This window comes from Candida dubliniensis, chromosome 4 (assembly GCF_000026945.1).
Source record: "Candida dubliniensis CD36 chromosome 4, complete sequence".
In the NCBI taxonomy this organism is placed as follows: domain Eukaryota; kingdom Fungi; phylum Ascomycota; class Pichiomycetes; order Serinales; family Debaryomycetaceae; genus Candida; species Candida dubliniensis.
The window spans coordinates 305,499-321,268 of record NC_012863.1 but is presented as its reverse complement, the minus strand read 5'-3'; the positions used below and the strand labels follow the sequence as shown (position 1 = coordinate 321,268).

The 15,770-nt window shown below is 31.3% G+C and overlaps 6 protein-coding genes across 6 annotated transcripts; 2 read left to right on the top strand and 4 right to left on the bottom strand. All coding sequences in view use genetic code 12, as the record gives it.

Annotated features, from left to right (window-relative positions):
- Positions 1-3: 3 nt before the first annotated feature.
- On the top strand, positions 4-672 carry CD36_41470 (conserved hypothetical protein; the record flags this gene model as incomplete). The annotated part of the gene is made up of 1 exon (XM_002419767.1): positions 4-672. The coding sequence occupies one exon, from the start codon at positions 4-6 to the stop codon at positions 670-672; it is 669 nt and encodes a 222-aa protein (XP_002419812.1).
- A 67-nt stretch (positions 673-739) lies between these two features.
- On the bottom strand, positions 740-2,551 carry CD36_41460 (periodic tryptophan (W) protein, putative; the record flags this gene model as incomplete). The annotated part of the gene is made up of 1 exon (XM_002419766.1): positions 740-2,551. The coding sequence occupies one exon, from the start codon at positions 2,549-2,551 to the stop codon at positions 740-742; it is 1,812 nt and encodes a 603-aa protein (XP_002419811.1).
- A 248-nt stretch (positions 2,552-2,799) lies between these two features.
- NMT1 (glycylpeptide N-tetradecanoyltransferase, putative) lies at positions 2,800-4,167 on the bottom strand (the record flags this gene model as incomplete). The annotated part of the gene is made up of 1 exon (XM_002419765.1): positions 2,800-4,167. The coding sequence occupies one exon, from the start codon at positions 4,165-4,167 to the stop codon at positions 2,800-2,802; it is 1,368 nt and encodes a 455-aa protein (XP_002419810.1).
- A 249-nt stretch (positions 4,168-4,416) lies between these two features.
- Positions 4,417-5,595, top strand: CD36_41440 (conserved hypothetical protein; the record flags this gene model as incomplete). The annotated part of the gene is made up of 1 exon (XM_002419764.1): positions 4,417-5,595. One exon carries the CDS (start codon positions 4,417-4,419, stop codon positions 5,593-5,595), a length of 1,179 nt encoding a protein of 392 aa, XP_002419809.1.
- A 147-nt stretch (positions 5,596-5,742) lies between these two features.
- On the bottom strand, positions 5,743-12,477 carry CD36_41430 (conserved hypothetical protein; the record flags this gene model as incomplete). Its single annotated transcript, XM_002419763.1, has 1 exon — positions 5,743-12,477. One exon carries the CDS (start codon positions 12,475-12,477, stop codon positions 5,743-5,745), a length of 6,735 nt encoding a protein of 2,244 aa, XP_002419808.1.
- Positions 12,478-12,991: 514 nt separating this feature from the next.
- On the bottom strand, positions 12,992-14,890 carry CD36_41420 (bud emergence protein, putative; the record flags this gene model as incomplete). Its single annotated transcript, XM_002419762.1, has 1 exon — positions 12,992-14,890. The coding sequence occupies one exon, from the start codon at positions 14,888-14,890 to the stop codon at positions 12,992-12,994; it is 1,899 nt and encodes a 632-aa protein (XP_002419807.1).
- Positions 14,891-15,770: the final 880 nt, after the last annotated feature.

Sequence of the window (15,770 nt, the reverse complement as noted above, 5' to 3'; positions counted from 1 at the left end):
ATAATGATTTCTCCAAAGTATTCTGCTACTCATTATTATTTATCGGCCAAAACATTATCTGGAGTGGCATCTGCCCCTCATATTATCAATTTATATTTAGATTATAATTGTCCATTTAGTGCTAAATTATTTTTGAAATTGTACAACACCGTTATCCCCAATTTGGAAAAGAACCATCCAGGAAGATTTCAATTTGTTTTCGTTAATGTTATTCAACCTTGGCATACCAATTCTACTTTATTGACTGAATTTGCCTTAGTCTATGCCAAATTGCTTCGTGAAAGAGGAACAGAAGTAGACATTGATTCAATTAAAGCCTTTTGGGATTTTTCCAAAACAGTATTTGAAAATAAAGAAAAATTTTATGATACAGCAAATATTGAATTGACAAGAAATCAAATTTATGAACAGATTTATAATGTGGTCACTTCTGGTTTGGAATTAAAAGTTTCAAAAGAGAAAATCTTGGAGGAGTTGACTATTAAACCAAGTGAAGTTCCAAGTAATGCTGGAAATGGAGCTACAACTGACGTCAAATACTTTACTAAGTATCTTAGAGGAGTGGGAGTTCATGTTACCCCCACTGTTAGTATTGATGGGATTGTCGATGACTCTGTTTCAAGCGGTAGCTCCGAAGACGATTTGGTCAAATTATTTGAGAGTAAATTATAAGAAAAACCGATTCTTTTAATAAGTGTGTATTAAGTAGGAATATGAAAGTTGTTTAACTTAATTACCATCATAAATCATCGTCTGACATATCATCGTCTTCTTCTTCTTCTTCTTGCATTTCTATAGGTACATCTTCACCTTCATCACTATCAGAGTCTGACTCATCTTTCAAACCACCAGCTTCAACAGTCATAATTTCTTCTTTATTGTTATTGCTGTTATATTTTCTAGCAATTCTCGAAGCACGTCCATTTTTCTTTGCCTCTTGTCTAGCATTACTTTGTAATACTTTCAATTCTTCTCTAAACCCATTTCTAACTGAGCTATTACTAAATGCATCCCACATCTTTAAACCACCCGTTATACCACCAATAACAACATTACCAGCAACTTCAATATCAGGAGCATAACTTGTGGTTAACACGTTGCCAACACCAAAATCTCTAGATAATACCATAGAAGGTCCTTGTTTGTTATTGGTATTATCGTCAGAAGAAGAGGGACATTTCCAAAGTTTGACTACTTTCTCACCCATGGCACTGGTAATCAACATCCCGGGAATATAATTATTAACATCCAATGAAGAAATACCAGCATCATGAGCGTGTAAAGTCCATAATGGTTTGGAATCCTGTCTGATATCAAAACTATAGATATTACCATTATCAGTACCAGCATAAAATAATTCTGGTTTTGAGAGATCCCATCTGACATTTTCAACTTCTTCTCCAGCAACCACTGAATAATGTTTTGAGGAATCTGATGATGAACTTTCTGATGCAGATATTCTTACATCAGTGACAGCAGCAGTAGAATCATACCCACCAGTCAATAAAATAGATGCTTCTTGCGAATGCCATTGAGAAGAAGAAACAGTTTTATTATGATGAATTTTGTCAAAGGAACAAACAGCAGTACCACTATTCAAATCCCATAATTTCACAGTTTTATCAGCAGATGTTGAGGCCAATATTGATCTATGAATTTTATTATGCGACAAGGATAAAACTGCATCAACATGATGAGTAGTAATATGTTGAGTTCCTTTCTTTTTCTTGGACTTTTTATTTTTTTTAGCAATGAATGAATTCTTATTTGGTTCTCCCAAAATAATATCAGGGAATGCCTTATCAACAAAATCCAAATTCCAAACTTCAATTTGAGGGTCAAATGTACCAATTGCAGCAAAGTTGCCAATATTTGTAGTATTGTCGGATGATTCTTGACCAGGTTTATAATTAATCCATTCAACACACAATGGGAAGGCAGGTAACATAATATCATGGTGGACATACAAGTTTGATTCTCTGATCATACCATTGGCAACATCAACGTCTTGTTTATCCTCTTCTTCCTCTTCAGCACCAATTGGAGCACCAGCACCATCATCATAAATATAAATGTCTAACCATGAAATATCATCTTCAGTTCTTGTAGCTAAAACCAAATTATCAGTTGGATAAATTTGATTTTCTTTCTTTTCTTCTTGTTCATCTAGTTCAGTTGGTAAAGATAAATATTTATCACCTTCTCCGCTTTCATCTTGTAATAATTTAGCATCAGTATTTGATAAACCCGGGAACATGGTAATTTTTGTATCTTGTAAATTATTATCATCATCATTTCCATCATTATCATAATTTTCTAAATCATATTCTTTTAAATCATCATCAAGTTCAATTTGTTCTGCTAATTTTGAAGTCTTTGAAGTCTTTTCTGCTTCAGCTTCAGCTTCTATTTCTGCTAATTGCTCTTTGGCATCATTAATTTCTAAATTAGCCATAGCATTGATTCTTTCCATTTCTTCATCATCTAATTCATATTTTTCTGGGAATTCTGCAGCGAAACCTCTTGGGACCCAAGTACTAGAAGAAATCATAATGCCTGTTGTTTATTATTTCTTCTTGTTTATTTAAAGGAACGAGTTATTAAAGAGAATATAGTTGAAGTTATGGAAATATAAAATTGGGATGAGCTTTTGAAAAAAAAAAAAAAAAAAATAAAAAAAAATTCTTTCGAATGAAAAAGAAATTGCGATGATGATTGATCGATCAATCAATCAACAGTATTAATAACTGTATTGGTATTACAAAAATTGAAAACATTGTATAATATAAATTACTCTAATTATAATAAAACTACACCTATACCACTTGTTTGATCTTCGACAACTTCTTTTGTCTTCTTATCGATACCTCCATCCATTGGGAATGTTCTATAATTGAAAAGATAATAATTTAAAAATCCATCACCACTACCAAACTTACAATCTTTTAAGAAATAAGTATTATCTTGACAAGTTAAACAATTGAAAACATCAACGTCAAATTTCTTACTGGTAATTAATGCATCAGTGATCAATTCATTTAATCTCTTTTTGTAATTGGAATTTTCAAAAGAATCAGTAGCATAATAAAACAAATAAGCAATCCCTAATTCATCATGTTGAGCATTGTCCAATACTGTGAATGGTAACAAGTAATATGAAAAATAATCTGTGATATCACCATTTTCATTCTCAACAACATAACTTTTAACCACATTAGAATCAGAATCCTCATTATTACCCAACATCCAATGTTTAAATTCTTCTTCGGTGAAAAGTTGTACAATATCAAATCTTTCTTGATATTTATATAATAAAGACAATACTGGTGAAACATCTTTGTCAGTCATTGGACGTAAACCTTTCAATTTAGGGTTATTAGGTAAAGTATAACTTGCAACCATACTACTCTTAGTTTGATTTGCAGGTAAATGACTGAACCCCACATCATGCAATTTAGACCAATTGATTGGACGATGTTGATAACGACAAGTTGTCAATGGTGTAGGTAAAATAGATCCACCAGTATACAATGCTTGCCAAATGTTCTGTTTATTAACCCTACGAGTGATTTCTTTGATTAAAACTGGGGCTAATCTCTTGTTCCTCAATTTTTTGTGAATACATAAAAAGTTGATTTCCACTGAATCAATCACTTTGCCTGATTTATTTAATTTAAATGTAACTGGAGTAGCAGCTATAAAAGCTACTAATTTCCCAGTTGATTTCACTCTTACACCAACATGCCAATCTTTTCTCCAACCTGGTGGTTTCAAAGCCCATTGGAAAAATTCATGACTATATTTGAATCTAAATGTGGCATCAAGATCTTCAACATAATTATCATATAATAATTTATATAATTCGTCCAATTGTAAATTGTCTTCAATATCTAAAGTGCTCCATTCAAAATCAGTAATTAATGGGAATGGATCATTTGGAACATCTTCTGGGGTTTTAATTTTATCAATGGGACCTTCTTCAGTGATTTTCTCACTTAATGATGGTACTGGTTGAGTTTTCCAAAATTTATAATCTTTCATTTCCTTTTGTTGAGCTGGAGATAATTCTTGCCCCATAGCCAACAATTTCAACAATTCTTCAATTGATTTTGAAGGTACTGAATTGGGTTTGTTACTATTAGTGTTTCCAGTATTATCTTCAGACATATTTGTTAATAATCTCTAATGATCTTTAATTTTTTAAATGAAGGAAGAATTTAAAAAAGTCTTGAACAGTATTTGATTTGATTTAAAGAAGTGGCTAACAAAGAAAATTTTTTAAATTCCCACCACCAACAAAAAAAGTGACAGTACAATGATCGCACACTAATCATTCATACATTAGAATGAAAACTAACTATTGAACTAATATCAAATACAAGTTATCACCACCATTCAATACATTAAAGACTAAAGATGGTTTTAAAGAATTCTAAATGGGATAAGAAAGCAAAATATAAATATTTGAAGAAACATAACATACTTCCGACTAATAAAAGTAATGATAATGATACTCCTTCAGCAAAATGGAGTTCAAAGAAGAAATCAATTAATAATACTACAACAACTGGAATAATACTTGATGATTCTGATGATGAATGGGATTCTGATATAGATAATGCATTAATCAATCATTTTTACCCTCAATTATCTGAGAATGATGAATTAACTATTGAACAAAAGAAAAAGATAAAACTGCAAATATTAGCCAATCTAGATAAAGATGATGCCGATGAAGAAATAGATGGTATATATCTTGGATCAGATGCCAATAAAACAAAAGAATTAAAACCTCCTAATAACAATAATCAAGATTCAAAATTTGATTTGGAACAATTCATTAATAATCTTGATGTTAAACCACAAAAGAATAAACGGAAACTACTACATAATAAAATATCAGATAATTTCTTAGAAGAATATGGATTATCAAGCTATCAAGAATTGAATCGAAACGTTGATGATTATAATAGTATATATGAAAAGAAACAAAAGGAATTAGTTAAAAACAACATTAATAATATCCCAATTGAGAAATTAGATGGATTTGTTATTGGTGAATCATCAATAATTGATACAATTACGGCTGATAAATCAAAAAGTACCAAGAAATCAAATATTCAAATATTAACTAATGATGAAAAACAAAAAGATATTGAAAGACAAAAATTGATTGAACAAGAGAATTTCTATCGACAAATCAAAAATAAATTTAATGATAATACAATGTCAAAACTGAATAAACTGGGGAAAGTATTAGAAATTAATAATTTTGATAATACTGATGTTGATCAATTGGCTCATTTGAATAATAGAATTTTACGAAATGATGATAATAATAAAACTACAACTTTAGATAATGATATTGATTTGCTATTAGGTATATCGTCTGATAGAGATAAAATTGGATCAAATATACAACAAGATGGTGATTTTGATACATTTATTAATAAATTAACTATTAATGACGATAAAGAAGAAACATCTAAACATGAACAACAGTATCCATTGAAATTGAATTCTGACAACCTTAATGCAAAGCAAAATCGAAATGATGTTAAGGATTTGGACTTTTTAGATGATTTGTTAGGTTAAGTATAAATAAATAAATAATATGTATTTATAATCAATATATAGATTAAATTCCATTTCTGAATTATCCACCAAAAGATTTCGTTAAACCTGTTAAAATGATTGCATTATTATAGCTATTTCATGAATACAGAGTCTACATCAAATTCATCAATCATTATCAATATCATCAATGTTACTATCTTTATCTTTAGCATTATTATTATTATGATTGATTTCCAATTTTTTCAGATTTGTTTCTCCATTAGTACTTGATATAATATTATCTTCAATTTCCTTCAATGTTACAATACTCTGATTTCTTTCACCATTGGCTTGAGAATTCGTAGATTTATCACCTCTGCTACTATTAATATCAGAATCAAGTGATAAGGCTTTCCAATCATGTAATATACTTTGCCTAGTTTTACCTTTGACACCATTTGATTTATCTGATTTATCTGATGCAGTTGTTGTAGAGGGATTATCTGATCTATTAGACGTATCAGGACCATTTCCTGAAGGATTCGAATGACGAGATCTTGATTCTTTATTATTACCAATTAAAGCTATCGAATTCCCAGATTTTTCTTTTGACCTCGATTCTTCATTTTTATTGAAATTTGTAAACTTTTCATATTTTGCACGATATTTGTTTTTGATTTGTTGCAAGATATCTTCATTTGAATCGATTACCATTGATGAATCATTTTCTTGATGTGTAATTTCTTTCGAGGGATTTAAATCCTGATTTACAGTATTACTTGATTCGTTTTTGTCAGATAATGACGTTCCGTTTGAAGCTAAAATATTTCTTAACATGTCATTCTTCAAAAGTTGTTCATAAGCAGTAGCTAATGCACCTGGAGCTAACGTATCTCCACAGGTTGAAATATCTAAAGAAAGATTGATCCGTTGTTCGGGTTTATCATTTGACTCAGGTTCATTATTGGTAGTAGTACTATTGATATTGTCTTCACGAACAACACCATCCATGCCATCCTCACCAATATTTGTGTTATTCTCATTATTGACATCCCCCTCAACATCACCATCACCTTCATTTTTATCACTGCTTTTACTACTACTACTGTCATCATCTAATGACAAATCTATGAAAACCCGTTGAGGTTGAAGTTTCGACAAGTCATCATCTTTTCGTAAATCATTTCCCTTGGATTCTGACTTTGGATTATTCAAAAATTCAATCGGCAATTTAGATTCTGATTTACTTGTTTCAACATTATTACCATCAGTTACGTTATTATTATTATTAAGCAGTAATTTCTCATCAAACTGGTTTCTAACTTGTTCAATAGATGAAGATTTGCTACTTTTTTCAACAGTATCAGGAGAAATAATTCTATCCAATTGATTGGGTTTACTTTTGATATTCTCAACGTTTTCAGAAACAGGTATTGTGACTTTCTCAGGAGGAGGAAACTTCTCTAATAGTGCTTTTATACCAAAACTTTTCCTTTGTGGTTCATTTACAATAACTGGGTTGATAGGTGGTGGTGGTGGTGGGGGCGGTATTTGCTCCAAATCTGGAATTGATGCATACACATCCATTAGGGATCTAATAGTAGAAGTTATAGGTTTCCTTGCAGGTTCCTTCGTGTGTTCTTTTGTAGGTTCTTTTGCAGGCTCCTTGGTAGGTTCTTTTATAGGTTCGTTTTCCTTTTCCTTTTCGTTCTCATTAAATTTCATAGAATCCAAATTCAGTTCCAAATCTTCTGGTAATTGAGTTGTTGTTGTATCCTTGGCAGTTTCTGTTGAGTTATTCAATGAATTTAATAGATGAGTAGGTAGTTTAATTTTATGCCTAAAAAATCCATGAGATAATTTGATTGTGTGCATAAATGTTTTGGGAAATGGGTCAATTATACCCAAAAGATCCTGAGGGGATAATTTGATGGTATGAATCAATGATTTGGGTTCATCGATATCTTTTGTTTCAAGTTGTTGAGATACTTTACCTTTATCTCTTAATTTTGTAGTACAAGCTAATGAACTTTGAACCCCAGCATATTTCAACCTGTTATATAAATTATCTTCTGAATCATCATTGTCTGGTTCACTGCACAGTTCAGAGTCATTTCCAGGTGAAGCATATTCATTGGAGTTTGATTCTTGAATCGGTGGAAAGTCCTGGTTCTTTATGTTTGTAATGGAAATTTCAGATTCAATGTCTGACATTAATACATCCATATCTCGAGGATTCAGTTTCATCATTGAATCTGTATGATGATATTCACCAGTATTCTTTTCTTCTTTACCTTCTGTTGTCTCATGTAATTGGGTCTCATTGCCAGCTTTGGATTGATCATTGACAACATTGTGAGGTTCATGATTAGTTACTTGTGGTGATACACCATTGAAAGTCTCAGTCTGAACAGAGTTGATAACTTTATCATTGGACTGTTTCTCAAAAACAATTTCATTACTTTTTGATTTTCTAGATTTAGAATATGCTACCAAATCGTATTTGGCATCCATTTCTTTGAAGAAATCAGAATCACTATCTTCAATATCATCTTCCCAACTAACATCAACATTTCTTTGATTTGCTCGTTCTAATACTTGAGTTTCTGATGGTGATTGTGTTGGAGAAGAAGGTTGAACAGATTCATTACTAACAATATTTGGTTTATGAGTTGTTGTTTGTTGTTCTTGAGTTTGAGGCTGTTCCTGGGTCAGTTCAGGCTTATTACTTTCATTTTGATGGTTTTCAGGATCAATAGTAGACTCCATAGGTGGAGTTTTGTCATTATTTTGATCATCTGATCTATTATTCTCCAAATTCTCATTTGCATTTTCAACCATAACCTGAACATTCTCTTCTTCTTCTTCTTCTTCAGAACTATTCAATAATCTCATAACATTTTTACTAACCTTAATTCGATCTTTTGAAACTTTTTTATTGTTTCTGGTAAATATTTGAGGTGTTCTTATACTAGTCTTTGGTGATGATATTGTGGTTTCATTTTGTTTAGATGATGGTAATACAACAGGTTGATTGTTTTCAGTGTCAGCAACATGTGTCTCAGTATATACTTCGGAATCACCATTACTATTGTCATTATTTGGATTATCTTGTTTTGTCAATGTCAATAAAATATTCCTTGAAATTGTCGTTTGTAATTCTGATGGTAAACGAGACATTAATAATTCAGTTTCTTGAGTGAAAGGCTCAATAACTTTATCATTGGCTAATGTATTCTCTTGTTCTTCTGTTTCAATGATATGATGAGATGATTTTGATTGTGTTGAATCAATTTGATCATGCCATTTGGATGATGGTGAATCTGGTAAGTGATTATATATACTTGTATTTGCATCATCTGTATTGGTTTCATGAGACTTCTTACTAGTCACAGAATGATGAAGTTCCTCTAAATTGTCAGTCATTTCATTAGTGTTTTCCCGTTCAGCAAGACGAGGATTACTAATAGCATTGTTTGATTTATTAATTTCATTATCAATAAATGCTTCATTATCATCGGTATTTGTATTAGGTGGTGGTAGTTTTTTTTGTTGTTCTTGTGAATAAGTCACCATATTCTCCGGTACAATATCATCGCCTGGCCAATCAACATTATCAAATTCGTAGTCACTATCTTCTTGTTGTTCATCAGGTGGAAGTTTACTTGGTGATAGTTCAACGTCTCCGTATTTCTCTTGTGAAAGATTACCTTGACTTTCTTGAGAATCAAGACGTTCCAGTTGGTGGGACACTTTTTGTGAAGTTGAACCTCCTGCTTTCCTTCTTGGAGATAATTTGCTCAGATCATTGGATTGTGGCTGTAAAAGTTTCCCAGTGTCATGAGACTTGTTCTTTGATTGACCACTCCTAGTATAAGTCAATTTTGGAATTGAAGAAATCTCTTTTTGAGGTACTGGACTTTCCAGCAGCGACACTTCACTTTCAATATTTGAATTATTTTCAAAATGTTTTGTGGGCGATGTTGCAGTTGTTTCACCATCTTCTGTAGATACATCTTTTTCTGTTATCAGAGTTTTTATATCAAGCGCTGCTCTTACCACTGTAGAATAATCTGGTGATCCAGTGATATCAATTACTTCACATTGCAAATCTTCAACACTGTCAATATGTGATGATAATGTTGAGGAGGAGGAGGACAGTGACAACTTACGTTTTCTTGCCCAACGAGTTGAATCGGTTAAGTGATTTTCTTCTTCTGAACTATCCTGAACCAAATCATCTAATATGTCATGTTTCCTTACAAATGATGCATTCGACCTATTTCGTTTAGTTGAGTTAGCTACTGTCTCAGTTGGTGATTTTTCTGGTTGCGACTCTGGTTTTGGTTGTACTTGTGGATCTGGAGTTGATTTTTCATTATTTCTAGAATTCAAAGTACTGTTATTAGTTTGTCGTTGTGGTTGTCGTTGTTGTTGTTGTTTTCGTTGTTGTTGTTGTTGTTTTCGTTGTTGTTGTTGTTGTTGTTGTTGTTGTTGTTGTTGTTGTTGTTGTTGTTGTTGTTGTTGTTGTTGTTGTTGTTGTTGTTGTTGTTGTTGTTGTTGTTGTTGTTGTTGTTGTTGTTGTTGTTGTTGTTGTTGTTGTTGTTGTTGTTGTTGTTGTTGTTGTGGTTGTGGTTGTGGATCTGGAGTTGATTTTTCATTATTTCTGGAATTCAAAGTACTGTTATCAGTTTGTTGTTGTTGTCGTTGTCGTTGTCGTTGTTTTATTCTTGTTGAATTATTATCCGATCTAACTTTGAAAAAATCATCCATAGTATAATATTTTGATGTTGGAGGGATTTTATGCTTGCTTTTACGATAGTCCATATGATCAAATTCTTTTTTGATTGATTGATTTGGAGATAAAATTTGACATCCACGTAATTGAGTTATTTTTTCAATTATTATATCATTATCTTCATCAATTTGTTGAGTTTTATCACTTGAGAAATGAAATGTTGGATCATTAGCCAATTTTTGTTTTAATAAAGCTGCTTCTTCTTTCCAACTTTGAAAATATTGTTTTTGAGGTTTCTTTGATGTACGACTTTTCAGAGGTCGAGTTGGTTGATTTTCTACAACTTGTTCTTCCTGAGATCTATTAGCATTAAGTTGGTTTTGTTCGCTTGGCTCCTCTAGTTGTTGATTATCCACAGTTTCATTCTGTGGTGATACACTTTTTTGGTTCTGCAGTTGTAGTTGTAGTTGCAGTTGCAATTGTCGTTCTTGTTTTCGTTGCAGTCGTTTTAGCTTTTGCTTTTCTCCTGGAGAATGAATCATCAATATTTCCCTCTCCCTAGGTATATCATCTTCAACAATCTTTTGCTGTTGTTGATGTTTCTTAGTTTCCAAGTCATCATTAGTTTGTATAACCACAGTAGTATCATTATTTCCTGATTCAGAATCAACAACTTCTTTATCCAACATCTTTTCCTTTATATCTTTCCCATTTTCGTCTTCTTCTTCTTCTTCTTCTTCTTCTGATAAATATATTTCTGGTTCTACTGAATCTATTGGATCAGGATCATAATCATAATCATAATCATTATTATTATCCATATTGTCATAAACATTATTGATGCTCGTATCAAGATCATTACTTGGAACTTGATTATTGTTGATTTCTTCCATTTCTTGAATTTTTGATACTGAATGAGTTATTAATCCTGATCCTGACGACGATGAAGATGGGATTAAAGATGTTGCCATTGATGGAATTGATGGTTTTTTAAGATTTTTTAATCGAGAATGACCATAATGATCAATATCTTTACTTAAACTATGATTAAAACCTGGAATTGATTTAGAAAGATTCAATTTATAATTATTTTGATGTAATTGATTTACTCCTTTTATCTGTTTAAAGTTATTGGTGGTGGTGGTGGTGTTGGTGGTAGTGGTAGTAGTTTTATGTTTTAATGGCAGATTCGTTGATGATTTTGATGAAATCAATTGATTATCAATACCATTGGTATTGCCACTATTTATACGAATATTTCCTGTAGTTGTTGTTGCTAATGTAGCACGTGTCAATTTTCTTCGTTTTGGGATATTACCACCATTGAATTTCCGTGTATTAGAGTTATGGAGTTGATCTTGAGGTCGTTTTTTATTGATTATTGTGAGTGGTAGTGGTGACGAAGTCGATGGCACGACAAATCGATCATTCAGCTGTTGTTGTTGTTGTTGTTGTTGTTGTTGTTGTAGTGGTAGTGGATCAATTGGTTGTAAATCAACTTGTTGATATTGATGTAAATTATTGTCATGATCATGAGTTTGTGCTTTATGTTGAGCCATGGCTTGTTTTGTTGGTGAAGATGGGAAATTCCTTAAACTAGAATTCGATATATCATCATTATCATTAGAATCATCGATTACGGTATCATTTAAAGTTTGTTGGGGATTCATTACTCCTATCAGTGACAGTCGATATGCTAATTTCAGTCCCTGTGGCAGTCGTATCAGTGAAATCAATGCATTATTACTTGATGAGTTGTTACTCGTGGTTCTGGGTGTCGATTGGGACCTGGATTCGGCTTCGGCTTTGGCCTTGAGCTTGAGCTTGAGTTTAGCATGATAAATGTGAGAATCAGTTTTAGGTCGAATTCGAGAATTTCTCTGAATTTGCTTTTGCTTTCTTTCCTGTTTCTCCTTCTTTTCATCATCATTATCATTATTAGTGTCTGATAAATCCCTAGTTGATGATGTGAATAATCCAAATACTCTTTTGAACATTGTCAAAAAAAAAAAAAAAAAAATCTGTCTTTTGATTGTGAAGATTCTAGGATCAGATAGAAACAAAAAGGGGGAAGGGGGAAGTTGTATGAATGATTTGAAGTAGTTGATTAAAAATGTAAATAAATAAATAAAGTGTGTGTGATTAAAGTTGTAGAAGAAGAGAGAAGAATATTTATTGAGCATTTGTACACGAAACCAATAAAATGAGTATCCTATTATTCCTGTTGTTAAACCCCTTTGACAACACCAATTGACGTGCACACGCGTTGGTATTGAATGGGGGGATGGGTGTTACCACCAGCTAGGGGGTTAACTCTGAAATCAAGTAATAAACTAATGATAATAATGTAATAAATATCTTATACCTTAGTCCTAATCATTCAGAGTTGTTGAAACCTATATTTTTTGATAATGACATTTTATTTGTATATTCTCTTTTTTTCATATACAACAGATACATATATATATATAAACGGAATAGAATATTCAAATATTATAATATAATACAAAACAAATTTATGATTGAACCTCATTCATAAATCTTCTCCTCTTACTTTTTCTTCAAATGATCTTATACTCACTGTATAACTCTCTCTCTCTTTATCTCTTATAAACTAATTTTTCTTTCTTTCTTTCCAAATGAAAAAAAAAAATATATAATATAATACAAGGTAAAATAATTCCCCACCCCCTTTTTTTAATATACTAAAACCATTAATTTACATTTATCAAATAAAACACTTTGGAATTTTTCATCATCATTAACTTCAAATTCTCCTAATTTTTCTTTATTAATTTCATCTTCTAAATCAATTTCATTATCATTACCATTACCATTACCATTACTATCACTATTATTTTCAATTAAAAAATCTTCAAAATCATTTTTCAAAAATAAATGAATTGATTCTGATGAAAGTTTTTTATTATCCAATTTTTTTTCATATTTATAATTAATATCTAATTCTAATCGTTTAAATAATTTTGTTTTTAAATCTTGTAATCGTAAATTAGTTGGAATTAATAATACAAATATATCATCATCAAAATAAAATTTCACTTTAACTTTTGGTTGTTTTGCTGAAGATTCGCCTCCAATTGTACTGGTTGCAGTTGCTGTTTGTGACGGTGGTGGTGGTGATGATGATAATGATGAATCATTATGAGAAGAATTAACTAAATTTGAACCTGATGATTCATTAGTAGGTGAATTATCAGAACCTCGTGAATGATTAGCTAATTGTTGTTGTTGTTGTTGTTGTTGCAAAACATTGAAATTGGAATATTGAGATAATCTATCTTGATGAGAATTTGATTTTTGACTAATTGGTTTAGAAAATCGTTTATTAATAGAATCAGTTTCTCGATCAAATCCATTATCTAAAACATCAAATAATTTTAATACTTCTTCCGATCGAGATATATGATTAGGTAATGCAATTAAATTTGATAAATAATAATCCAATTTTTCTCTTCTTAATTTTGATATTGAATCATTTACATTAATCAAAGGTCCTGGTATAGATGGAATTATTCTTTTAGAATTTTCAATTCTTCCCGCTTCATAAGGGAATAATTCTAATAATTTAACTTGTAAATCATAAAAATCTTGATAATATCGATATAAATATCTTATTCTCCCATTACTTAATCGAGCCGTAATGGAATATTGATATCGACCATGATCTAATTGATATGAATCAACACTAGCTTCAATAATAGAAATTGATGAACCCAGAGATGATCGATTGGAAGTCATAGTATGATTATCAAAATATTGTGAATTGGCAGATGTTGGTGGGGTACCACTTCCTGATATTGATCCAAGAGGGATAGTTGAAGCTTGATATTTAGCAGTTTGATTTTTCCATTGTTCCACTGTCGGTATATTAAATGCATTAATCACTTCAACAACTTGTGATCGCCTTGATGTATCAATTGAAGTATAATGAGAATTGGGATTTAAAAGATCAATAATTTTAACATAAGATACTGGAACTAAACCTGGACCACCTAATCGATTTATTGGTTTAGCAATAAACCATTCATAATCATGATGAGCACAAATAATTAAATTTTCATTAGGCATTACATCTAATTCATCTTCTCGTTCAGCAGTAAATTCATATAATGTAACTGCATATAATGTTTGTTGTAAATTTCGATGTCCTGCTCCATTGTTAATTGTTCCCTGCTGTTGTTGTTGTTGTTGTTGATGATGATGTTGATTATCAATGAAATTTGTGCCCATTATAGGACGAGATCGATCAAATACTTCAAAATAACTAAGAGGGACCATCCCCTTGAGTTGAGTCATTGGGTTTGTTGCTTCTATCCATCCATTGGCTTCAGCTTCTTTATGTAATTCATCATCCACATCATCTAATACATGGAAAAAATCCCCTTTAGAAAATTTCAATTCTCCAGGACCTTGAGGTTCATAATCATAAAGAGCTTTAATGACTTTTTTAGGTGATTGTAACATTCCATCATGAGAAGTTTGATTACTAGAAGTTGATGATACTCGAGATATTGTTTTCTTGGGTGAACTTGAATTACTCGACAGTCTTTTACTTTTCCGAAACGTTTTAATCATGGGTAAAAAGGGTTGTTGTGACTAATAAAGGTAATAAACTAATAGATTTTAGATATAGATATAGATATGGATGTGGATAGTTCTAGGGGGCAGCTGGATTTTCTTTTGTTGCTTATCCCGTCTAAAATGTAATCAATAACAGGTTTGTACTAACAATAATGGACCAAAAAAAAAATTGGAATGTGAGATAGGTATATATCAGTTGTAGGTTGAAGGTCTTGATTGTTATTGAAATATATCAAATAGATAGTAAATGAAGTGTATCTATGTGGGTAGATGTGTGAATTGTGTTGTAAACAATATATTACTACTAAACAAAAAAGTTGTTGCTAAATTGGGTTTTATTCAAAAGCAAATGATGAAATGGTGGAACAAGAGAAGGTTGTTTAATAGAATAAAACAGTAATATCAATGTGTATCCTTGATGGTTGTCTGGTGGCTGTCTGAGTGTATAGGATTGTTGTTGTTGTTGTTTTTTTCTTTCCTGTTCTCTTTCTGTTTCTATGTATGTTTAAAGGAATGGAAAAATTTTTATTAGGAGGAGGAGGAGGAGGAGGAGGAGGAGAGCGTATTGCATTAAGAAAACAAATTGTGGTGGTGGTGGTAAAAAAAAAAAATTGAAAGGAAAAAATGTATGTCCTATATGCAGGTATACACATTTAATTTAACGTGCGACGGGATAAATAAAAGACAGGGGGCAACAACAACAACAACAACAACAATACATTACTTACTTACTTACTACACATGCATACATAAATGAACATAAGGCATAAAGCATGAAGCATACACTTTTATATGTCAAATGACTTAATAATTGTCTTTATTTAGCATCACCTACTACCACTACTACTACTAAGAGTACAATATATAGAACTAG